Raw genomic sequence first — 24,228 nt, 5'->3', positions numbered from 1 at the left:
GCACACGTGTGTGTGTGTGTGTGAGTGTGTGTGTGTGTGCGCACGTGTGTGTGTGTGTTTTTAGAAATCAAATCTCATTAATTAATGAATTATCGGCGTTTCCCCTGTTTAACCATTTGGCTAGGACACTCACTCCCAGCGTGCACGCGCGCGCGCACACACACACACGCACGCACGCACACACACTCACATACACACACACACTTCTGAGCTTGTCGTTTATCACCATTTGTCAGCCCCCACTGTTTGTGGCTCCACGCCCTTCCTGTCGGGTCACATGTCTAAAGAAAACACCGCAGTGGATCTGAAAGTAGCGCCTCCACTTCCACCAGCCGGCACTAGTTTATGTCAACGTTCATTCCATTCATTCACCGAGAAGTTTCGGAAAACCGCCTTCGGTCGGACCAGTGGGCGCCGCCCACACACACACACACACACACACACACACACACACACACAGACACACACACCTGGCTGGTTCAAGGGAGACAAAAAAAAACGTCTTCAACAAAAATTAGCTTATCATCTGCAAAGAAACGAATCAGACGCGTGCAGGGCCATGCGGGAGGAAGGTCATGTGACCCCAGGACCATCGCCACGTCCTTGAAGGTCCTTGAAGGTCATAGGAGGTTCGTCGACCATCTCCTGCTGCCGTATCCATCGGTTTCAGCGCCGGAGAACCGCCCTTCTCCAGCTCCGAAAACACATAATTTACATTCACGTCAACACACTTTCTCATACAGTCATTTCACTCACACACACACACACACACACACACACACACATACGCACACACACACACAAAAGCAGCAGTACTTTTCCACTTCCCCCCCGCCCCTCTGGCCTGCCTGGTCCTGCGCGGCGGGAAGTTTGCTCACCTGCCTCTTTTGTTCCATGGCTTTGCGTGTTTGATTGAAGAAGTGTGTGTTTGCACGACTGTGTGTGTGTGTTTGTGTGTGTGCGTGTGTGTGAATGTGTGTGTTTGTCATAAGTCAGTCCCGGCGTGCAGCATCTTGCCCGACGTGTTCCAACAAAGACTTTCACTGCGTTCGTCAGGCATCCCATAATTATGTTTTCATCCAGAATGTTCAAGCAGACAGTGACAATCCAGACAATCAGGTCTTTGTGAGGTATTTGCGTAGGTGTGTGTGTGTGTAGGAGTGTATGTATGTGTGTGTGTGTGTGTTTATGTTATATGTGTGTTTGTTACTGTGTTTTTAGGTGTATGTGTTCATAGCAGCAGTGTATTTTTTTGCATGTGGGTGTGCGTTTCAGCCGCAGTGCGTTGTGTGTGGATGCTTGTGTAGGTGTATGTGTGTGTGTGCATGTGTGTGTAGGTTTTTGTGTGTGTGTGTGTGTGTGTAGGTGTGTGTGTGTGTCTCTCAGCGGTGAGTCAGTGGAAACATGACTCAGACTTCGAAAACAGGAACTTCTATTCAAACCCGGTGGAGCAAAAACATTATGAAAATCACATCTTCAGATCCAGACTCATGTTCGGTTCTTTCTGAGTTCTGTCTCAGTTCTACCTGGGTTCTGTTTGGGTTCCGTCTGGGTTCTGTTTGGGTTCTATGTTCTGTTTCCAAACCCAAGGATGGTGGCCAGAGAGGCCGCAATACCAGCTTTGGCCACGAGGGGGCGACAAACACACCCACCACCAATCAATCCCATCTGGCTCCTTCACCTTTAACCTTCTGGTCATGTGACCACCGACCAATCGATTTGGTCATTGATTCTTCAGTCTTATTCAGATAATCATGGCACCGCATCCACATACACACACACACACACACACACACACACACCTGACCTCGTCAGAGTCCAGAATGAAGACACTCACTGACGTACAGATTCGAATGATGTTTGTTTTCCGCTGGACGAAAATAGCAGTATGTGTGTGTGTGTTTGTGTGTGTGTGTGTGACTCGATTAGTCCGTGACTTCAAAGCCTCCGTGACGTGCTTCGGTCCACCAGAAGGTCCTGGAAAGCGACATGTCGGGTCTCGTGATCAGACACCAGGAAACTGATTGGCTCGTTGGGTGTGTGTGCATTCTTCAAATTCAATTACATTTAATTCTTTTTCCTTTTTTAATACAAAATCGGCGTAATTTTTTTTTTTTTTTTTTCCGTCCTCCTGGTTTTCCATGGAGGTGATGTTCTCCTGGGCCATCTCAGCCGATGGGTTCGGGTGGGGTGGTGGGGGGGGCATTTTGCATGCGGATATGTTTCAAACATGTGTGTGTGTCTGTAGTACGGCCGGTCAGACAGTTACCGCGTTGCCACCACACAGGACAAAGATGACCGATCCCCCAAGAAGAAGAAGGGGGGGGCCACCAAGGACATGGACGACCTGAAGAAGGAGGTGCCCATCGTAAGTACCGCCGCCGCCGCCGCACTGAAGTATCAACGCCACCTGTGTACCTGAAGGACACGAGTACTAGTGAAGGCGAGGCGGCGCTTCTTGCTCCCGCCGGTGTGGAGGTTGACCTTCGACCCGGTGCGGGAACCGGAGGAACCGGTCAGGTGACCTGCATGCGTGGAGCCGCCTCGGCTCTTCTGAAGATGGACCCCGCGTGGCGGACGAAGAACCCCCGCTTCCGGGTTCTAACTGTGCGCTTCTCCATTGCAGACGGAACACAAGATGTCCGTGGAGGAAGTCTGCAGGAAGTTCCAGACCGACATCGTGCAGGTGAGGAGAACATCTGCGCCCCGGCGGCCTTTCTTTGGAGAGGAATGAGAAATAATGCAAACCCCGCCCCCTCCTTAGGGACTGACCAATGCCAAGGCGGCGGAGTTCCTGATCAGGGACGGCCCCAACGCGCTGACTCCGCCCCCAACCACCCCCGAGTGGGTCAAGTTCTGCCGCCAGCTGTTCGGCGGCTTCTCCATCCTGCTGTGGATCGGCGCCATCCTCTGCTTCCTGGCCTACGCCATCCAGGCCGCCACAGAGGACGACCCCGCCGGAGACAACGTGAGCGTCTCACACACACACACACACACACACACACACACACAGGCTCGCATCATGTGAATTGAGCTTGCAGTTCCATCTTTTGGCCACAAGAGGGCGCTCAAGTTCCATTGCTGTGGATCTTTGTAGCTCTTTGCCTCTGGTGGCCAACACACACACTCACACACACACACACACACACACATATGCTCTCTGACCCCGTGTCTTTGTGCCGCCCCTCCAGTTGTACCTGGGCATCGTCCTCACCGCCGTCGTCATCATCACCGGATGTTTCTCGTACTTCCAAGAAGCCAAAAGCTCCAAAATCATGGAGTCCTTCAAGAACATGGTTCCCCAGGTAACCATGGAGATCATTCGGGGGAAACGTGATAGAACGTGCTTAGGCGTCTGTGTGTGCGCCTGTGTGTGTGTGTGTGTCTGATGTGTGTGTTGTCTCTGTGACCAGCAAGCCCTCGTGATCCGTGAGGGGGAGAAAGTGCAGATCAACGCTGAGGAGGTGGTGGCAGGAGATCTGATCGAGGTGAAGGGAGGAGACAGGATCCCTGCGGACATCAGGGTGGTGTCTGCGCACGGCTGCAAGGTGCACGCACACACACACACACACACACAAACACACACACACACACACACAAATCTACAGGATATGCACACACAATCACATGCACATAATTCAACAGGATGTACACACACCAAAACACAGATATTCAAACAAAAACACACACACACACACACACACACAATACCCAACAGGATATACACACAAGCTAAGAAAACCAAGTAGAATGTACACACACACTCATGCACAGAAATGCACACACATTCACACACACACACACACACACACACACACACACACACACACACAATCCAACAGGACATACGCACACTGCAACACAGTAACACTTTAACAAGCCAGCAATGGGTACACACACACACACACACACACACACACACACACAATCTAACAAAGTGAAGCACAGAAACTGAAGCACAAAACAAACGCATGTACAAAAACACAGATAAACCCAACAGGATATCCACACACACACACACACACACACACACACAATGAAACAGGATATACTCACACAGAATTCCAAACACAGAAACGCACACACAATCTTAGAGAATACACATACACACACACACACACTGATCTCCCCCTCTTCCCCCACAGGTTGATAACTCCTCTTTGACGGGCGAATCAGAACCTCAGAGCAGGTCACCTGACTGTACTCATGACAATCCTCTGGAGACCAGGAACGTTGCTTTCTTCTCCACCAACTGCGTTGAAGGTACCCTGCGCGCGTGTGTGTGTGTGTGTGTGTGTGCGTGTAATCAAATTGTGTGTTATGATGCCAAGTTTGTTGACGTCGGCCATGTTGCTCGGCGCCCAGGCACGGCGCGCGGCATCGTCATCTGCACCGGCGACCGCACGGTGATGGGCCGCATCGCCACGCTGACCTCGGGCCTGGAGACGGGGAAGACGCCCATCGCCAAAGAGATCGAGCACTTCATCCACATCATCACGGGCGTGGCCGTCTTCCTGGGCGTCACCTTCTTCGTCCTGGCCCTCATCCTGGGCTACACCTGGCTGGAGGCCGTCATCTTCCTCATCGGCATCATCGTGGCTAACGTCCCCGAGGGTCTGCTGGCCACCGTCACGGTAGGACCTCCGTCCTCGCCGCCTTCTCTCCCCGGGTTTTCTCGGAGGCGGTGACGAGCTCCGCTCCTCTCCAGGTGTGTCTGACCCTCACCGCCAAGAGGATGGCCAAGAAGAACTGTCTGGTGAAGAACCTGGAGGCCGTGGAGACCCTGGGATCCACCTCCACCATCTGCTCCGACAAGACCGGGACCCTCACCCAGAACCGCATGACCGTGGCCCACATGTGGTTCGACAACCAGATCCACGAGGCCGACACCACCGAGGACCAGTCTGGTGAGTGTGTGTGTGTGTGTGTGTGTGTGTGTGAGCCTAATCTGCTGTCACACCTGCCAGCTCTGTAAACAATGGAGTTTTTTGAATATTTTTTTGATTATTTATTGTAAATTAATTTGAAATAACTATTATTATGACTTTGTTGTTACATCATATTATCATCATTACTATGGTATAAGTATTATTTGTTATTACTATTATTGTTATTATCATATTACTGACACTTTCGATTCGTTATTATTGCTATTATTATTATTATTATTATTTAATAATATTGTTATCTTTATCTTTTCCACTATATTTATATGATTATTATTATTATTATGTTATTATTAGGATAGGAGGATAGAATAGAACTTGTTCTCATATTGCTCTCATTATTGTTATATTAATCATTATCATTACACTATTATATATTCTATTAGTAGTATTATTGTTATTATTATCTTTACCATTATATTATTGCTATTACATCATGAAGCTTTATTTTACACAATTACTTTATTATTCTGTAAATATGATTATATTAATAAAAATACTAAAGATATTATTTAATCATATTAAATTCTGTGATTACAATAATATTATCATAATTAATTGTCATTTCTATCTTTAGTAATAGTATCCATTTGTCGTCATTATTATTATTATTATCATTATCATCATCTTTATGATTATATTAATTGTTCCTGTTATTTTAGTGTGGTATTGGTATTGGTTATTATTATTTATTATTGTTATTGTTACATACAAGCATTTTTATCATGATTACATTATTATTTATTAGCATTCTTGCTTCCTTACTGTTGTCACAAACTGGTGATTAAACGTCGGTAAGCAGGCAGTGAGTCCCCACATGGTGGGCTCGCAGGTCCAGGTCCTGGTCCTGGTCCTGGTCCTGGTCCTGGTCCTGGTCCTGGTCCTGGTCCTCCCCCCTGACCCGGGCCGTTGTGCTGTCCTGCAGGCGCCTCCTTCGATAAGAGCTCCGTGACGTGGCTGTCTCTGGCCCGCGTGGCCGCCCTCTGCAACCGCGCCCAGTTCAAGGCCGGCCAGGATTCGGTGGCCATCCTGAAGAGGGACGTGGCGGGCGACGCCTCCGAGTCGGCGCTGCTGAAGTGCATCGAGCTTTCCTGCGGCTCGGTGAGGATGATGAGGGAGAAGAACAAGAAGGTGGCCGAGATCCCCTTCAATTCCACCAACAAGTACCAGGTAGGTCCGTCGCTCCCGGGAATTGACGGCACGCCGGAGCGCCGCGGCGGCGGCGGCGCCTTCACATTCGCCTTCGCCTTCCTAGCTCTCCGTGCACGAGACCGAAGACCCCAACGACAACCGCTACCTGCTGGTGATGAAGGGCGCCCCCGAGAGGATCCTGGACCGCTGCTCCACCATCCTCCTCCAGGGCAAGGAGCAGCCCATGGACGAAGAGATGAAGGAGGCCTTCCAGAACGCCTACATGGAGCTGGGCGGCCTCGGAGAGAGGGTTCTGGGTGAGCGAGGGGCCCGACGGAGGTCTTCACCGTGACGCGGCCCCGACTGACCACCTCGCTCCTGGATCTTCTCCAGGTTTCTGCCACATGATGCTGCCCGAAGACCAGTACCCCAAAGGGTTCGCCTTCGACACCGACGACGTGAACTTCCAGACCGACAACCTCTGCTTCGTCGGCCTCATGTCCATGATCGACCCGCCGCGCGCCGCCGTGCCCGACGCCGTCGGCAAGTGCAGGTCCGCCGGCATCAAGGTGAGGTTCTCCCACGCCGATCGGCGCCGCCCGGCTTCCCGCCGCGAGCTAAGGGATCTTCTGGGTCGCAGGTCATCATGGTGACGGGAGACCATCCGATCACAGCCAAGGCCATCGCCAAGGGCGTGGGCATCATCTCCGAAGGTAACGAGACCGTGGAGGACATCGCGGCTCGCCTCAACATCCCCGTCAGCCAGGTGAACCCCAGGTGAGACGCCCGCTCGGCGACGAGCGCCCTCGCGGGAAGTTGAGCCGGAAGTTGACGCGCGTTCGCCCGGTAGGGACGCCAAAGCGTGCGTGATTCACGGCACCGACCTGAAGGACCTGTCCCAGGACCAGATGGACGACATCCTGAGGAACCACACCGAGATCGTCTTCGCCAGGACGTCACCCCAGCAGAAGCTGATCATCGTGGAGGGCTGTCAGAGACAGGTAGCGCTTCTCGCCGCCACCCGGGGGCGCCGGATCTCCTCCCGGGGTGAAGTTCTCGAGGAGACCGGCTCGGCTTTTTTGTAGACGTGACGACTCCGGGTTCCTCGCAGGGCGCCATCGTGGCGGTGACGGGCGACGGCGTGAACGACTCCCCCGCCCTGAAGAAAGCCGACATCGGCGTCGCCATGGGGATCTCGGGCTCCGACGTGTCCAAGCAGGCGGCCGACATGATCCTGCTGGATGACAACTTCGCCTCCATCGTCACCGGGGTGGAAGAAGGTGAGGTGTTTGGGAGGGCCGGAGGCGCCGCTCGCCGCTCGCCAATTACCCAATGTCACGGGAGGTCGCGCGGTGGGATTACCGCCGGACGCTTCTGTCCCCTCAGGCCGCCTGATCTTCGATAACCTGAAGAAGTCCATCGCCTACACGCTGACCAGCAACATCCCGGAGATCACGCCCTTCCTGCTGTTCATCATCGTCAACATCCCCCTGCCGCTGGGCACCATCACCATCCTCTGCATCGACCTGGGTACCGACATGGTGCGTCCCTCAGTCCGCCCGCCGCCGCGTCCTGGATGGCGTCCGCGGCTCACGTATGTTTGCGTCTTTCAGGTTCCCGCCATCTCCTTGGCTTACGAGGCGGCCGAGAGCGACATCATGAAGCGTCAGCCCAGGAACCCCTTCAGGGACAAGCTGGTGAACGAGAGGCTCATCAGCATCGCCTACGGACAGATCGGTCGGTGCCACGGCGACCGGCGGCGTTCCAGCTCAAGCTGAGAGGATGTGTGTTAACACCGTGTGTGTGTGTGTGTGTGTGGTTCTCAGGGATGATCCAGGCTCTCGGAGGGTTCTTCTCCTACTTTGTCATCCTGGCGGAGAACGGCTTCCTGCCGTCCCACCTGGTCGGCATCCGCCTGGAGTGGGACGACCGCTCGGTCAACGACCTGGAGGACAGCTACGGGCAGCAATGGGTAAGGGGCTCGGCGGCGGCGGCGGCGGGCGCGATGGCGCCGGCGCTCGTGCTCGCTGACTTCCCCTTCCATCCCCTCAGACGTACGAGCAGAGGAAGATCGTGGAGTTCACCTGCCACACCGCCTTCTTTGTCAGCATCGTGGTCGTCCAGTGGGCCGACGTGATCATCTGCAAGACCCGACGTAACTCCGTGTTCCAGCAGGGCATGAAGTGAGTGTAGCCGGGTCGGCGGTGGGCGGAGCCTAATCCCTTCGCTGCCATTTTTTTTCCCCCCTTCAACCTGTGTGTTCTTCACCCCCAGGAACAAGATCCTGATCTTCGGCCTGTTTGAAGAAACAGCGCTGGCCGCTTTCCTGTCCTACTGCCCCGGCATGGACGTGGCCCTTCGGATGTACCCTCTGAAGTGAGTGACCTTCCTCCTCCTGGAACGTTCCGGAGCTCGGTTCCTCCGACTGATCGCGTTCAATCCCTCGCTGTCCGCAGGCCCTCCTGGTGGTTCTGCGCGTTCCCCTACAGCTTCCTCATCTTCGTGTACGATGAAGTCAGAAAGCTGCTCCTGCGCCGGAACCCGGGAGGTCAGAAGTTTCTCCGGAGGAACCCGTCGCATCTTCGGGAGCCCGGCTTTGGTTTTAACACCCTCTTCCCCCTTCTTGTTCGCAGGCTGGGTGGAGAAGGAGACCTACTATTGATCCCCGGAGCATCTTCGCTCAAAACCCCGACTCCCCCTTCCCCCTCGAAACCCACCTCCACCCCAACCGCCACTCCAAACGTACCTCCAAAAGCCCCGCCCTCCTTAAAGACAAAACCCGCTTTGAAGCAATTTTCATCACAACTGCCCCAAAGATTAAAAACAGCAAAAGCACCTTTACAACTTTCTACACCCGCCCCCCCTCACCCGCTCCCTCGCCATCCTATGATACTCTTGCATGTGTTCTCTCACTGCTGTACATAAACCAGTATATCTACCAAACGGCAGCTGCATATTGTCTATGTAGATTTGAATGAGCTGACGATACAAAGGGAGTGTCTGCGCTCAGCTAAAAAGGGCCCCCCCCCCCCACACACACACACACCTTCACCCCCACACCGCCGCCACCCCCCCCCACCCCTCGCCAGCCCTTTGCTCGTCCTCCAATCACACGCAGAGATAAAGACCGACGCCACTCCAACTGCCAGCCGTGTCCTGCCCGAGGAGGACCTTCAGAGCGGTTGCCCCTGACACCCCCCCCCCCTCACCTCAGTTGTTTTATAAAGATTCGGGGGCGGGTGGCGGGTGTGTGTTTATGGTTGGGGCGGGGGGCTCAATGATTTTCTTTTTTTTTTTGATATCTGAGATGTTGTGTGTGTGTGTGTGTGTGTGAGTGAGAGCTGCTGCTCCCACATGTATGCCTAACAAAGCACACCCCGCGGCGTCCTGCTCCCCCTCCCCTCCCCCCCCTCCCTCCCGCCGCCATGTTTGTCTCTGTTTGTGTGCACTGTGTGACCCATCGTTCTCGGTAATATCGCCCCCCCCCCCGCCCCCCGCCCGCCGCCGCCGCCACCCCAACCAACAATCTTTCTGTGTGCTCTAGGAAATCTATATAATTCTATAGGGAATGTCAGTCAGTCAGTACAGTGGTGGGCCGGAGACGAGCCCCCCCTCCCTTCGCCTCACCTTCCCTCCCTCTCTCTCTCTCTCTCTCTCCGTTGGCTCTCAATTGTTTCTTTTCACGGGTTCTTCCCGGAGGCCTCTCTCAGACGTAACCGCAGAGCAGGGTTTTCGGTCGGTCGGCGGCCGAGGCGTTTCAGGTTCCTGTCGCTGCAGGTAGAGCCGGTGTGGTGTGGTGTGCTGAACGTGAGTTCCGGTTTCCGGCCCCGGGGTCTGTGTGCTTGTGTGTGTTGGAGACGAGTGAAGGGCCCAACGGTCTCAGGCCGGGTCCGACTCGGATGGCTGCAACGGATGAAAAAAAAAAAACAAAAAACTACACGACTAGTAAGAACATGTGTGTCAAATAAATGAAACCAACACCAATAAAACATCTAGAACATTTAATACAACCCAGCTCTGTCTGTGTGTCTCTTTGTCTCCTCCTTCTCTCGCTCCTAAAACCCTCACCGGTGATGTGTTTACCGGCGGCGGGGCTTTTGAGCACTCTCTTGCAGAAACCCAGCGAGGCCGAAACAGAAGCAGGAGCCGCGCCCTCTGGGAAACCCGTGGCCTTCAAGGTACATGGGATTTATGAGCGCTTCCCTCCAGGCTGCGCGGCGAGGAACATCATGTTTGTGGCATGGTGCCTTCAGGGACGTCGGCTTTTGTTACGCGATACATTCAGGGACATCGGTGAATGTGACACGAGATGTGCTATTTGAAAGGTGTTAGCTTCAGGCAACGCAGTAATAATGGAGTGTTACCTTCAGGGGCGTCTGTGTTTGTGCCGTGTTACTTTCAGGGAACGCAATATTTCTCGCATTTTGTGATACGTTTCCCTCAGGGACATCGGTATTCCTGCCAACGTTACTTCGAGGGAATACAATATTTGTGACCTGCTACCTTTGGGGACATCCGTGTTTTTGCCATGTTGCCTTCAGGGACTCCAGTATTTGTGCTATGTTATCTACAGGGAGCACGGTTGTTTGTGATACACTACCTTCAGGGACGTGGGTGTTTGTGCCATGATGCCTTCAGGAACATCAGTATTGGCGCCATGTTACGTTCCTGGACATTAGTATTTGTGCCATGTGGCCTTCGGGGACTCCAGTATTTGTAACAAGCTACCTTCAGGTACATCAGTATTTGTGACATGTTGCTTTCAGGGAACCTTCAGGAAATGCGGTACTTATGACATACTACCCTCAGTATTCACGCCAATGGACGTTCATGCACATTAGTATTTGTGCCACGTTGTCTTCAGGGAGCGTAGTATTTGGGACATGCCGTCTTCAGGGACATCAGTATTTGTGCCATTTTACCCTCAGGGAACGCAGTACTTGTGATATGTTACCTTCAGGGAACGCAGTACCTCTAAAATGATGCCTTCGGGTACTGCAGTATTGGTACTTGCTCCCTGTCCATTTTAAATGAAGTTGTGAGGGGCGTCGGGTCACTTTCAGGTCTCCGAGCGAAAAAGGACAGGAGGTCCCCCCTCAGCAACACACACACACACACACACACACACGGGTACACACACACGGGTACACGCCCTCTGTCACTTCCAGCCTGTCTAATTTCCCCCGTGTGTCTGCAGAGCTCACTGCAGTGCAACCCCCCAACACACACACACACACACACACACACACACACACACACACACACACACACACACACACACACGCAGGCACGCGCGCACGCACCACCCTCCGTATAATAGAATATCGATCGCTCGCCTTTGCCGCAGTGTGTAAGCCAGTGTGTCTGTGGATGTGTGGATGTGTGGAGGTGTATGTGTGTGTGTATGTGTGAGACTGGGGCCCTTCAAGGTCATTGCCATGACAACGTGAACATGGGGTCTTCTCGCTGTGCCGTCACAGAGCACAGGTCATGGAGGTCACATGGAAAAAAGGGGACCGTGGGGGAAAGGGGGGCTCCGACCAAAATAACGGAGTGTTTCTTATATATTTTTTTATATGGACACAACTGTTTTTTATACAGACTCCCCCCCACACACACACATGCACCCATAGCTGTTTGACACACACCCCACCCAGTTTTTGATCAGTTACATGCACACCTTCACTCACACTTGCTCATGCATGCTCACACATGTCTGTTTGTTGGGGAAACACACACACTCACATGCAAACACTCTTGGCTGTTTGTCAGACATGCACACATATGCTCACACACACATACACCTGGCTGTTTGGTAGACACAAACACTTGGTTTATTTCACCATAAAAACGTGACAACTTTAAACTTATAGTAAAAACAACAAAACGTTTAGGTTCAAATGGGAAACTCTATCAGTTAAGGGATGGCAATCAATACATTGATTATATGTGATCACATCCAAATTAGGGAATGTACTGATTTTAGAGGAAAAAAAAACACTTAAGACATGCAACTCCTCACCTAGGATTCCATTATGTCTGTGAATTCATAGAGAAGCGATCAATCAATCGGCCAATAATCAATTGGACAGAATTCACCTGCTTACACTTTGAACCAATCAGATGCTTGCATGCAGATTCACCACCAGGGGCGCTGCTGAGCACCCAGGAGCAGCGAGCGCCTCCTCCTGAGCGCAGAGGAAGAGGAGGAGCGCCGCGCTGGACAGCAGAGTCCTCCTGGGTTCTGCTGAGCTCCACCACTCTGAGCCTCAGAGACGTCCTGGCGTGGCTTCTGCTAATGCTAACAAGGGAGCTACCATGAGGTCACTTCCTGTTTGTGTTACTGCATGATGTTGTTTCCCGGAGCTGTGTGGCGCACATGTGTGTGAAGATACACCAACATGAAAATGTGGACACTTTCCTGCTTGTGTGGATACATCTCCAAGTGGGTGTAGATTATCTCCCTGCTCTTCTGCATCACCACTTCCTGAAGACCCTACTTCTGGACGGAGATGGTCGCGGGGTGTCCCTCAGAACCCTCAGCTCACCAGGAGCACCTTCGCCTCCAGGAGAGGTGAGGTTGTCTACCCAGCATGCTTCACTCCCAGGTGCTTGCAGCCAGAGCTGGATGCCCACTTCATGTTTGCTTATCTTGGGTGACCTCCTGGTTCGAGGTCAATCATGAGGTAAACACACACATACACACACACACACACCGGGATTATTGATCCTCAGCCGTTTAGAGAAGAGGCCTATTAGTTTGTCTCAGGGGGGTTTGGTTTATTCCAAAACAGTTTTAAATAAGAGAGAAGACATTTTTACAGCTCAGAAAGGCGGGTGGATGTGCATCCGAGGTTCAGAAGAAACGCACTGGCTTTGTCTCAATTGATGAGGTGGCACCAGGTGATGAAGAACAGCCCTCAATTTAAACTTGTAACAGAACCCATTAAAAAAAAAAAAATGGGGGTACAAGAGAACCCCACCCCCCAGGGTGTAAGCATGTAGAAAAAAAAGGCCTTTCAAGGGGATCATCTGCATGGAAGTTTGAAGACGGGAAGGACGAGTAGAGCGATGCAGCTGCAACAGGCAGTGAAGAAGAGGAGGCTCACACCGGCTCCATCAGCAGCTCCTCCATGTCGGAGCCCTCCAGCTCGCGGAAGGCGGCGTGGGTGCCGATCACAAACAGCGTGGCTCCTGTGGGGAGGTGGGGGAGAGCAAACTTTGGTTTTCAGGTCGAGATCGGCGTTCTGTGAGTGGAAACCGGCGATGCGCAATTTACCCAGAACCCAGAAAACGGCGGCGCCGGCTCCAGCCAGCCAGAAGACGGGCAGCGACACGGCTCCGGCCACGCCCATCTGATGGGGCACCGTCAGCTCTTTACCTGCGGAGGGGTGAGGACGGACAAACAGCTGTGGGAAATGTTCTCCATCCTAGCTGGAGATGAACATGAACGGGTTCTCCGGCCTTTCTCACCGAATACAGTCAGCTTGGATTCCAGAGATTTGAGATGGATGATGTAGAAGGCCCCGACGAACACGGCCAGGGCGATGAGTAGCATGGGCGAGCTGATGCTAAGGAGGAAGAGGACCATTAATCTGTGACTACATCTGCTCTAATCAAGTCAAATGCCAGGAGACTCAGCAGGGCTCCTACATGCAATAGAGGATGAGGCCCAGGAAGATGAAGGTATAGTTGCTGTTGTAAACCTCCACGTTCTTCACCACCCTCTGGCACAGCTCGCCGAAGTTGCGGGGCTTTGAGAACTTGCGCTGGTCCACGAAGCCGGCCCAAGGCCGGATGGACATCCGGCGCCTGTCGATCCACTCCTTGGCCATGCTGGCGGACAAGCCTTTGGGGAGGCCCAGCCTGCGACACACACACACACACAAACTTTAGCAGCGCAGCAGCAAAGTATGCATATACCTTGTAACTGAAATTCCTTACTTTGAAAGGACTCCTGTCACCACTGTGCCTGTCGGGTGAGCCTCCTCGGCCCCAAACGCGTCCCCGGCTTTGCTGTCCATGTCCACCAGGCAGTTCTCCCCCTTCGGCGCCCCAGACGGCATTAAGGCTTGATTTTATGCGTGTCCAGCTTAACGATCAAACATTAATACGCTGTTACAGAGCCAGCAAGACAACCTTCGATTCAAATGTCGCACAAGTTGAATCAGTTTTCTGGAAGCTGGCAGTCTTCTATGTATACGGATGTGGATGTTGGATCACTGTGTCAATCCCACATCAATGTAAGGAAGGAAATCTGGGTTAATAACATCGAACATGAAGTAACCTTTAGAGAAGGACTAACGTGAATGTTGGGGGACTCCTTGAAAAAGCAGAGGCTACTTATGAGTGCTAGTAAAAGATGCTGGGGGGGGCGGAGAGGGATGTTGTGGAAGAGAGTTGGTTAACATTACAAAAATAATCTATCAGTCTCGCATTCACTAAACAAACAGGCCGAACAAAACAGACATGTACACTGTGTCACTTCTGTGTTGTCAATTAGCATTCCAGACATTGACTTTATGTTTTGGTAGCATAACAGAGCTAGCCTACATGCTAACATAGGTAAACACCGAAATATGGAGAGTATTATCTCTTTATTGAGTTGTCTCAGTTCAACTCGCATACACAGCGGGATGTTTAAGGGGTAATGGGGAATATGGAACGCGTCGTCAGGGATAAACAAGCCATTTACTGAGGGAATATACTCACAACTGAAGTTCTCCGCTGGGCTACGTGTTCGTCGTCCCTCCGAGTTACGGATGTGATGTGGAAAACCTGCCACTTCCTGCTTCCTAGTCGCAGAACTACGTCATCTGTCGGCCGCGCAGGGAAACGCGCTACTCTCTGTCGACCTGTTTTTTTTCTTCTCACGATATCGACTTTTTCTTTTCTTTTTGTCACAATATTACCGTTTATATACCGTTTTAATATACTGTTTTCATGTTGGTATTCTATTAATCCAGTGCCGATTTATCACCATTTAATTAGTGTTCAACGAAAAACGAGATTAATCTGCTTAACGTGAAATCGTCTGCGGCAGTGGTGAAAAATTGAGGGTTATTTATAAAATAAATAAATAAATAAAACCGTTCCACTGCGTCGTGACTGCGTCACGTCCGTCTGAGTCGCCTAAGGGAGGAAATCACGGGGACGGCCTCTTCCGGGGTCGCCTCTGACGTCAGCGAGCGTTGATTGGTCCGCTCCGTTGTGTTATTGTCCTGCCGTAGCAGGCTCGTCCAGAACTCCGGTACCGATGAGGTGAGTCGGTGTTGATCTTAAAATAGCCGCGACACGATCCGTTTTTGTCCTATTCCAGCTACGGTTAACGCTACCGTCAATGTCAACCGGATGTTGTTAGCGAAAAGCGGTGCTAAATTTGGGCTACGACCGCCACCCCAAAAAAAAAAACGTCCTCACCCCGAGTCGAACAGGATTTCCGGGATTCGACCGGAAGTCGGCGCGACGAGACGGTGATTTATTTCACAGACGGGAACGTATTATTTGATTCTTTTACCAGGTTCATGACCCAAATGTTGTGTTTTGTTGTCGCAGGAAGTCTTAGTGATTACGTAACGTATCCGAAGGTCTAACGCCACCGACGGACTCAAGGGCTGGAACCGAAAACGGTTGCCACCGGTTCCGGGGAAGCAGGCAGGAGGAGCACGGTGGTGTCACCGGAACCGAACCAAAATGGAGGCCGAGCGAGATGTCAGAGGTGCCGTTCGCAACACCTGGGGAGGCGGTGCAATGGAGGGCGGGTCCTCTGACTCTGTCTGTGTGTGTGTGTGTGTGTGTGTGTGTGTGTGTGTGTGTGTGTGTGTGTGTGTGTGTGTGTGTGTGTGACACACAGGAGGCCGAAAGGTGGAGGGGTCCTTCACCTCAGTGGGCCACCAGCTGAGGTACTCCCTGTACTGGGATGAAACTGAGTGCCTCAACTATTATGGGATGCTTTCCCTCCACGAAGTGTTTGAACGTGTCGGCACCCAGCTGACGGAGACGGACATCGACGTCCTCTCGTTCATCGTGAGCGAGACCTGCGCCCCTTTCCACCCGCTCGACCCAGAGGGCTGGACAGTCCAACCCGGCTCGGACGACCCCGGCGTGCCCCCGAGCCCCGAGCTGCTGAAGGTCTGGAGGGGGTCGCGGCCTCAGGGGCCCTCAGCGGCGTCCTGCCGGCCTCGCAGCGGCCTGGAGCTTCTGCTGGAGCTGGAGAGACAAGGGGTGTTGAGCGACGGCAACCTGGGGCCACTCCTCAACCTGCTGAGGGTGGTGACCCGCCATGATTTGCTGCCGCTCGTGTCCCACAAGAAGCGGAGGACGGGTGAGCCCACCTCCACCCACATCCCCGCTCTCGTACCTGCAGCTGACATTTAAATTGACACCTGTCTCCAGTCTCACCAGAACGAATCGGGCCGAGACAGAGGACAGAAGACAGGGAGATGTTCTGTTCGCCTGGACCGCAGCCCGAGACCCCCCTGTCCACCTTCACACAGCAGCTGAGGAGCGGTGAGGACACATGCACTGAACTTTTAGCGACTGCTAGAACCTTCTCAGGAACGAATCAGTTTCTTGTAGCATTTGGGCAGCAAAGGAACCAGGGACCAGGTCCTCAGCTCCTGCTCTGAGGCAGCGTCATTTTTACACTTCCATAGGAACTCATCATTGCTTGGTGATTAGTGGATCTCATAAGCCACCCCCAAACACTTCTTGTGGACTGTTGAGCACAATTTTTAAAAGCCAGCTTGGTCGCTGGTCAGATGTTTTCTTGGGCCAGAAACCGTGAGAAAGTGAGTGTTGAAGAGATCCAAGGTCTTGTAGCCTGCTGCAGCTCTGAGAGATTTCCAGGGTTCGCTGAGGAACATCTACATTATGGCCAGAATACGTGTGGAGTTAGCTAACAGCTAATGGGGTTCACCACAGTGCAGGGAGAAGATAAAAAGCGTTCAACCATCTGATCGTCCACGGCTATTATTCAGCCAACGCTGTGGCAGTTTCAGTGTTTTATTTTTGAGTGTGGAGCTTAAGGTCCCTTACTGAAAGTTAAAAGCTTGCCCTGGAGGAGACTTCTTCCTGGAACTTGTGTTATTTAATTTTGTTATTTTGGTAGTTTTATTGATCTTCCCCGACACACCCGCTTTGATTTGTAATTAAGTTTAATCTTGAGCGAAATGTTTTGCTTATTTAACGCTCATGGCATGAGTCACCTGACCGTCATCACGTTAGCGACAGCGAGTTGCAGATCCTGCGCAGTGAGCTCCTAACAGGAAGTAAATCTATCGAACAAGAATCAAACCGAGGCTTTGGAGGCGGTTGCTGTTTGAAATCCGTCTGCTGGTGTTTTTGCCGCCAGGTATGTACCCCTCCATGCCCGAGCCCCCCAGAAGGAGGAGGAAGAAGAGGGGAAACGGCTGGAGTCGCAGGCCGAAGAAAGCCAGCCGTCAGGTCCAGTCGCCGCCCGCCCCGGCGCCCAGAGTGTCCTGCGGTAAGAACCGTCCCCTCTCCCGTTGTCTCGCTGCTCCTCCTCCATCACCTGCTTCACCTCAACATCTTTCCTCATGATATTCGTTCTTCCACACTGCTTTAGAAAATTTACCAGTCGCTAAACACGCCGCGCACCCGCTAACCGATCGACTGGGTATACCGTATTATTGATCCTGATATTTCCTATGGCGGTGACTTCCTGTCCTCACTGGAAGATGCCAGGTGAGCCTTTGCTCTGATGATCGGACCGGCGGCACGTGCGCGCCCCTCCCTCGCGCGCTGCCGCCGACTCAAAACGCCGCAATTAGCTCAAACGGTGCATAGCGCTGTGTTGCTGGCATCTCAGCGTGTCCCCTGGTTACGCCGTCGTCACGCTGACACGTGGCCACAAAACCAAGGTGGGAGGAAAGAAGACGGGCTGCTGGGGGGGGGTGTTGCCATGGAAACACTCCCATGTCCTGGTTCTTAAAAAAAAAAAAAGCGTCGCAGTGAAACGAGCAGACGACTGAGTCAATCTGTTGTGTTACCGCTGTGTTATAAGCTGCTTTTTCCTACCTGCCACCGCAGACCCGATCAAGCATATCCGGCTGACACACACACACACACACACAGACAGTTTCCAGTCTGGTGCAGTTGGAAAAGTCCTCGGCCCATAGCCCCATTCATCACAGTCCAGATCTTTTGGTGCCAGAAACTGAGCCAAAGCTTCCGGCTGATCGTCCGACAGCCCGGCGGTGAAAGATCTCCGTCCATCAGCCACCTCCTCCGCACTAACACCTCCGCCCTCCTCCCATCCGCTCACCCGGCCTCCGCTGTCTTCACTCTGTCCAGCATGTCTGTCGTCCAGGCCTCCGTCGCACTTTCCTCCGACCTGCTGCGCGACGCCGCATCGTTGGCGTCGGTCGGATCGGCGCCTCCCGTCCAGCTGCCTCCGCTCTTGCACCTGTTGCTAAGAAACAGCAGAAGGTCTGTCGTCGTCACACCAAATGTGTCGCCTCTGAATGTCCGAGGTCTGTGCAGGTCGAGAGAAGGTCCAGGACACTCTGGTCGATGGCCATAGAAACATGCGCTCCACCTTGGTTCCTTTAACCGCGGCGTGCACGAGCCTGCGCCGCCACCGCCGCCGCATCAGCGCCATTTTGCAAAGCTAACAGGCATGCAGGCGGGCACGATGTCACATAGATGATTGAGGGTTAAGCCTCTGGAGGAGGCTCTGCTGCAGGAGGCCAGCTGAAGATCCAGCACTGAGAAGTTTCTTGCCAGAGTGTCTTGGACTTTCCGCTTTATTTGCACGCCTCTCCTGGCGAATAGCTTCCAGCAGTTTGACGCCGCAGACCGGAAAGCGTCTCGCGGCCTGATGTGATTCCCTGCCTGTCAATCAATCTTAGACAATCCCCAGACCCCCGCCCAGATCCTCCTCAAAGCCCCGATGACGATGATGAACGCCCGGCTCCGAGACAGACAGCCGGCCGACGGAAAGAGCGGGATCGAGGCCCGTTAGCTTTTAGCGGTTAGCTGAGTGATGTGACTGTGACCATGCTGCTGTCTTGACTCCACGTTTGATTCCGGCAGGTTGACTCAGGACTGAGACTCAGATGGGGGGAGTCTGTCCAATCACAGTGTGCGTGGTGCTAAGGTAAACAGGCTCCGCCCCCTCGGACACAACAGGGGGTGGTGCTGCCACTCTCTCTTCCTTGCTTGTGTATCTTGATGTAGCTGTACCCCACCTCCGAAACCCTCTCCCGACCCATATATCAGAAATCTGCTGTCAAAAAAATCACCCTGGAATGTTCCCTGGTGCTGCGCTCTGTGCGCGGAGGTTTCGTCCACGAGCCTCCGACACGCCTCCTGCTCCTGTAGGAACCTTCAGGCTAGGAGACTTTAAATAAAGACAAACAAAAAACAAACAAACGAACAAACAAAAACAATTCTCGTCTAATTGGAACGTGCGAATATTGGTCCGCCGAGGTCGGAGACCCCGTTTCGCCCCCGAGCTAAAGACGCATTGATATTCCCTGGGGATTTTTATTGAAGCTACATGCTAATGCTAACAGCCTGAATGGATGTCCATGTGCCATGTGTTGACCTTGTGCTTCTCTGTGTCGGACAGATGATCACGGTATTCGGATTGATCACGCAAAACAGATCTTTGAGCCGGAGACCATCCCACGTTTGAATTTCCGTGGGTAGCCCCTCGGGGCAGCCATTTTTACCCTCGCGTCCAAAATACGGACGCCGCGGTGGCGGAAGGAGTTGTTTTTTTTTTTTTTGGCATTCCACAACAAACCTGCAAGGTGGAAACCTCCCGTTTTCTGTTTTGGAATCAGACTCTCAGAGACTTCAGAAATGGCGAGTTTGGTATTTTACGTGGAACAAGGGTGACCCCCGGACGCAACCCGTGAGCGTATTACCCCGTAACGTACGCACCAGATCCCCCACCCCCCAAAAAAAAAAATAAAATCTCCCTTTGGGGCTCAAGTCAACAAGTCCAATGAGAACGCTCTGGGATTTCTTTTGGGACGTGGCTGCCGGAGCAGATCTGAGGAAATCCGCCGACGGAGGTGTCGGGGTGTCCACACCTGATTGTCAAGAGGGAGCTCTTCAGACAGAACCTCCACCTCAAACGGCGTGTTCCAACTCTGACAAGGGAGGAGCTGAAGCCACGGTTGATTTTTTTTTTTTTTTTTAATTCTTGTTTTATTTTTTTTACCGCGGGGGCTCAGGGAGGCGGTAGCTGTGGAGCTCAGGCTCCCCGATGCTCCTGTTCAACAGTTTCAAAGTGCTGTCTGTGGCTCTGCGGCAACAAACACCAACCCCCCCCCTTCCTCCCAGCCCCCTCCCCACCCACGACTCTCCAACTGTCTGGGTCAGTTGTTGGACAGGAGAGCGGATCGATAAAGAGTCGGAGCTCTTCGTGCCAAGTGACTCCTCATAAATGGGTACTTAAACTTTCCTTTTTTTTCCCTGCTGCAGGTGGGGGGGGGCAAACGGGCCGGTGTTTAAAGTGAGAAAATGAAAGCTGTGCTTCCTAATGTCTTGCCTAAGTGGATGTCTCTGTGTGTTGTGGAGCGTGAAGTGCTCTGTAACCCTAACAAAATGACTATCACCGGCTTCCCCCTCCGCTATTAAAGCCCCCCCCCCCCCCCCCCCCCCCCCCCCCGCGCCTCCCTGCGAAAGGGGGGGGCCTCCTGTGCGTGCGGTGATTGTGATGATGGCCGTTTGTGGCGCTGAAACGGGCCTAAAGGTCAAGGCTGCTCCGACGAGTCAATCCTGAATATCAAACCCTGGACATCCCGATCTCCTCGTTTTTTTTTTTTTGTTTTGGAAAATTGGAGGTTGGGCACCTGCAGATGGAACAGCCCAGTCTTATGAAGAACCCCCCCCCCCCCCCTTGACCCCTGACCATCTGACTTATTATTCAATGACGTGTGTCCTGCTAACATGCTAAGGCTAATGCTAGCAACCGTATCTCTTAACTGATGAATTGGTTCCCAAATGATGTGATTGTGGTGTGCTCAAGTCCCGTCAGGGGTCCCCGCTTCCTTATCATCCGACCTAATCACTGCTAGCATCCCATATGGGTTCTTTGGGTTCTCCACGCCTGTGGTCACGGCGCTCTCCGCCTCAGTGCGGCGCCCTAGTGGCCAAGATATGAACATCCGACTTAATGAAAATGTAAGAAGATGTTGGTCTTCTTCAGGACTTCAGATCCAACAGCCCAGACTCAAACCAGCAGGGGGTCACAAGTCCAGTGTGTAACTTATTCAGTGTTACTTCATGTTATATCCCACAACAGGTGTGTTATATGCCACCTCCTTAGTGTGTTGCATTCTGGTATGTGTGTGTGTGTGTGTGTGTGGGCGGGGGGGTGCTGACTTTGATATGAGCCTGAAAACCGGGTCATCTTTTCACGTCGGGGCGTCTTGGCATCTATCATCCTTCCTGGAAACCGATGGACCCCCCCCCCCCTCCATCCCTTACCTTTCTCTCTTCATTGATTTTCTTCTTCTTTTTTTTTCTAAACTGCTCATTTGGCCCACTCTGATTGTAATCTCATTACATCCTGACGGTGGGGAAGCCCCCCCCCCCCCCCTCCTCCACACACACAGACACGCACAAATGTCAAGAGATGCGGGAATCGATGCTTTTATTCAAACATTTGCATTTGTAATGTTGACATTTCACAAGTGCCCCCAACTTAGCTGGTCTGCTGGGCTGTGGTAGCCATCTCCCACCCAGGAAAAAAAAAATCCTGTAACTATGTTCATGCAGTGTTTCCTCATGCACCGTGTTACCTATATTGTGATCGGGGTGGGGAGGGGGGGGGGGGGGGTGCTGTCAATCAACCTGGGCCCCACTGGCGTCCTCCTCAGGGGTTCTGAGCGCCGGAGATGAGTTTTTGTTGCAGCGGCAGCCGTCAGCAGCCTGTTCCCAGTCGGAGCTCTGGGATAGTGACACGGGGGACGATCTCAGCGGTGCTCGCGCTCAGTTCAGTATGTATCCTCCGATCTCTCCTCGCTGTTGCATGACCTCTGACCCCCTCGGCGGCTCCCCCCCCCCCCCCTCTTCACCACCCAGAACCCCAACCCCTCCCTCCCCGGCCCGCTCCACGCGCACTCCGCGTTTCAAAAATCAGACCGAACCAGCTCCAGAAACCTCAGCTGCTATCAGGTGCCGGGGGAGGGACTGAACCACTTCCACGTTCCAAAAATGTCAAGCCGATTCTGCAGGTCTGGCAGCAGAATCCCCACAAAAGCTACTTCCTCCCGGCGGCGGCATCTTAATGTGGACCTTTGTTAGCTGCATCCTCTGCCCCCCCCCTTCCCCCATTTAACATCCCATGTTTTCACGCTCATCACGTCTTCTCACCTCCGCAGACATCCGCCTGCGGGTTCGCGCCGAGTACCTGGAGCACGAGGCAGCGCTGCGCGACGGCGTGTCGTCGGACAAACGGCAGCCGCTGGAGCGGCAGTTCGAGCTGTTCAGCCAGGCCAGCGCCCTGCTGCGCGCGCGAGACCTGGGCTCCATCGTCTGCGACATCAAGTTCACCGAGCTGGACAACCTGGAGGCCTTCTGGGGGGACTATCTGAGCGGCGCCCTGTTGGAGGCCCTCAAGGGCGTCTTCATCACCGACTCGCTGAGGATGGCGGCCGGCTCGGAGGGGATCCGCCTGCTGATCAGTGTGGACCAGGACGACTACGAGGAGGGCCACCGGCTGCTGAGGGCCAGGAGACTGATGGCGTCCGGTGACGGCGGCCGCGCAGATGTCGGCTGGCTCCAAGGCTGAGCGGCACCTCCGACCCCCCCACCTCAACCCCCTCTGGGCAGGAGGAAGAGGAGGAGGGGCGAAAAAAGTCTTGTTCTGTGACTGCAATTCCTGAACTGACCACTAGATGGCAGCACCTACCACGGGGTTGGGTTTTCTTCATGACAGGCTTGAGGGTTTTCCGTTGGCGTTCTCTCGGTAATTATGAAAAGACTTTAAAAAAGAAAAAGTAACAGATGAATATATTTTCCTTTTGAATCCATGAAATGGGATTATCCTTAATCTTGGATTGGGGGCGGCGGCGGCGGCAGGTGCTGATTTATTGACCAAGCAGGCGAACGGCGAGAACTCAGGGGAACATCTGCAGAGGCTGCAGTTTCCACGAGATTGGCGCCGGCGGGTGAGGCCGGAGGGGGCCGGTTCCGATGGCGGCGGGGGGGGGGGGGGGGTTCTTAATCCCGACTGTTAGCACTTGATTTATTTTTCGATCCAAGACGCGGAAGGAGAACTGATTGGTCGGCATTTCCTGGAAGGTGCAGATGGGAGCGTCCCAACTTTGGGAGAGCTCACCTCCTCGCAGATAACGCGACGCCGGGATTGCCGTGGCGACGATAAGGGGGTGATTGCGGCGGTGAGGGGCGGGGTGGGGGGGGTTGGGGGACGTAGCAGCAGATGACAGCGGCGATTAGCGCCGGCCCTCAGCCGACCGTGGAGGACTCATCACAAGGCTGCGGGGCCGCCGGCCGGGACTCGGCCTCGCCGGCGCCCTCGCTCAATAGAAGTGATGTTTGGGAGATGAGGATCACGGGAGCACATCCCGACTCCGCTCGGCGCCGGCGGGGGCTCAGGGACGCCGCCGACTCGCCCTGCCGGAACTAATGCCCGGACTCGACTCAGCTAGGGGGGGGGCGGGGGCGATCAATATAGTCCTTCACACTGGAGCCGCTGCGCTCCCGCTCAGGAGGGGCGGGGCGGGTGGAGGCGGGTGGGGGCTCTGATTCCCTCTGTGGGGATTTTGGTACATTTATTACAAGTTGTTTAAAAAAAAAAAAAAAAAAAAAAGCAGGAAAAAAAAAAACCTGGGGAAGTTTAGTTCCAGGTTTTCTTTGGTTTTTGGTGGAAAATCTTTCTATATTCCGGTTTATTTCTGGTGGAAAATAAAGTTTGATGGCCTTCAGACGTCCCCTGCTGGTTTTCTTGTCCGGTGTCGGACGGGTTTGGCCACCCACAACCCCTCCCGGGTCAGGACGCCCAGTCTGACCAGACGGGGGCGGTAATGAGCAGCTGGTCACCGCGCCCAGTCCGCCGTGCGGCCTCCAGGTAGGCGGAGTCAGCGAGGACGCCGCGGCCCAAGACCTGCCCACCCGGGAGACGACCGACGCGACCCCCAACTCCTCCGCC

At 53.4% G+C, this 24,228-nt stretch overlaps 3 protein-coding genes across 5 annotated transcripts in view; 2 read left to right on the top strand and 1 right to left on the bottom strand.

Annotated features, from left to right (window-relative positions):
• atp1a3b (ATPase Na+/K+ transporting subunit alpha 3b) overlaps window positions 1-9,113 on the top strand; it is a 14,907-nt gene extending 5,794 nt beyond the window's left edge. The window contains exons 2-22 of one of the 2 annotated variants that reach the window (XM_086155429.1): window positions 2,288-2,368; window positions 2,627-2,686; window positions 2,765-2,968; window positions 3,192-3,305; window positions 3,414-3,548; window positions 4,146-4,263; window positions 4,366-4,634; window positions 4,709-4,907; window positions 5,872-6,116; window positions 6,202-6,394; window positions 6,471-6,646; window positions 6,718-6,854; window positions 6,928-7,078; window positions 7,189-7,357; window positions 7,464-7,618; window positions 7,691-7,814; window positions 7,904-8,049; window positions 8,130-8,260; window positions 8,352-8,453; window positions 8,534-8,625; window positions 8,711-9,113. In XM_086155429.1, coding sequence (XP_086011555.1) covers window positions 2,288-2,368; window positions 2,627-2,686; window positions 2,765-2,968; window positions 3,192-3,305; window positions 3,414-3,548; window positions 4,146-4,263; window positions 4,366-4,634; window positions 4,709-4,907; window positions 5,872-6,116; window positions 6,202-6,394; window positions 6,471-6,646; window positions 6,718-6,854; window positions 6,928-7,078; window positions 7,189-7,357; window positions 7,464-7,618; window positions 7,691-7,814; window positions 7,904-8,049; window positions 8,130-8,260; window positions 8,352-8,453; window positions 8,534-8,625; window positions 8,711-8,739 — 3,030 coding nt within the window. In that variant the 3' untranslated portion in view covers window positions 8,740-9,113. Of the gene's footprint in view, window positions 1-2,248; window positions 2,369-2,626; window positions 2,687-2,764; window positions 2,969-3,191; window positions 3,306-3,413; window positions 3,549-4,145; window positions 4,264-4,365; window positions 4,635-4,708; window positions 4,908-5,871; window positions 6,117-6,201; window positions 6,395-6,470; window positions 6,647-6,717; window positions 6,855-6,927; window positions 7,079-7,188; window positions 7,358-7,463; window positions 7,619-7,690; window positions 7,815-7,903; window positions 8,050-8,129; window positions 8,261-8,351; window positions 8,454-8,533; window positions 8,626-8,710 lie in introns of both variants that reach the window. The other variant, XM_086155428.1, reaches the window with a different exon arrangement.
• Window positions 9,114-12,836: 3,723 nt separating this feature from the next.
• Window positions 12,837-14,930, bottom strand: rabac1 (Rab acceptor 1 (prenylated)). Its single transcript, XM_086155427.1, has 6 exons — window positions 14,790-14,930; window positions 14,022-14,169; window positions 13,731-13,943; window positions 13,551-13,648; window positions 13,357-13,458; window positions 12,837-13,271 (listed from the first exon to the last, which is right to left on the bottom strand). Exons 2-6 carry the CDS (start codon window positions 14,141-14,143, stop codon window positions 13,183-13,185), a joined length of 624 nt encoding a protein of 207 aa, XP_086011553.1. The 5' UTR covers window positions 14,144-14,169; window positions 14,790-14,930; the 3' UTR covers window positions 12,837-13,182.
• A 264-nt stretch (window positions 14,931-15,194) lies between these two features.
• On the top strand, window positions 15,195-24,004 carry dedd2 (death effector domain containing 2). Of its 2 annotated transcripts, none has more exons than XM_086155424.1 (6): window positions 15,195-15,338; window positions 15,633-15,795; window positions 15,931-16,401; window positions 16,473-16,586; window positions 17,431-17,562; window positions 22,439-24,004. In XM_086155424.1, exons 2-6 carry the CDS (start codon window positions 15,771-15,773, stop codon window positions 22,846-22,848), a joined length of 1,152 nt encoding a protein of 383 aa, XP_086011550.1. In that variant the 5' UTR covers window positions 15,195-15,338; window positions 15,633-15,770; the 3' UTR covers window positions 22,849-24,004. The 2 variants fall into 2 exon arrangements, with proteins under 2 accessions (XP_086011550.1, XP_086011551.1); XM_086155425.1 differs by lacking the exon at window positions 15,195-15,338 and adding an exon at window positions 15,424-15,550.
• The last annotated feature ends 224 nt before the right edge of the window (window positions 24,005-24,228 follow it).

The sequence above is a fragment of the Fistularia commersonii genome, chromosome 11 (genome assembly GCF_037954325.1).
Source record: "Fistularia commersonii isolate RoL2024-O1a breed Wild chromosome 11, RoL_Fcom_v1.0, whole genome shotgun sequence".
Lineage (NCBI taxonomy): Eukaryota > Metazoa > Chordata > Actinopteri > Syngnathiformes > Fistulariidae > Fistularia > Fistularia commersonii.
Note: the sequence above shows the minus strand (reverse complement) of the source record. Positions and strands in the feature narration are given on the sequence as shown.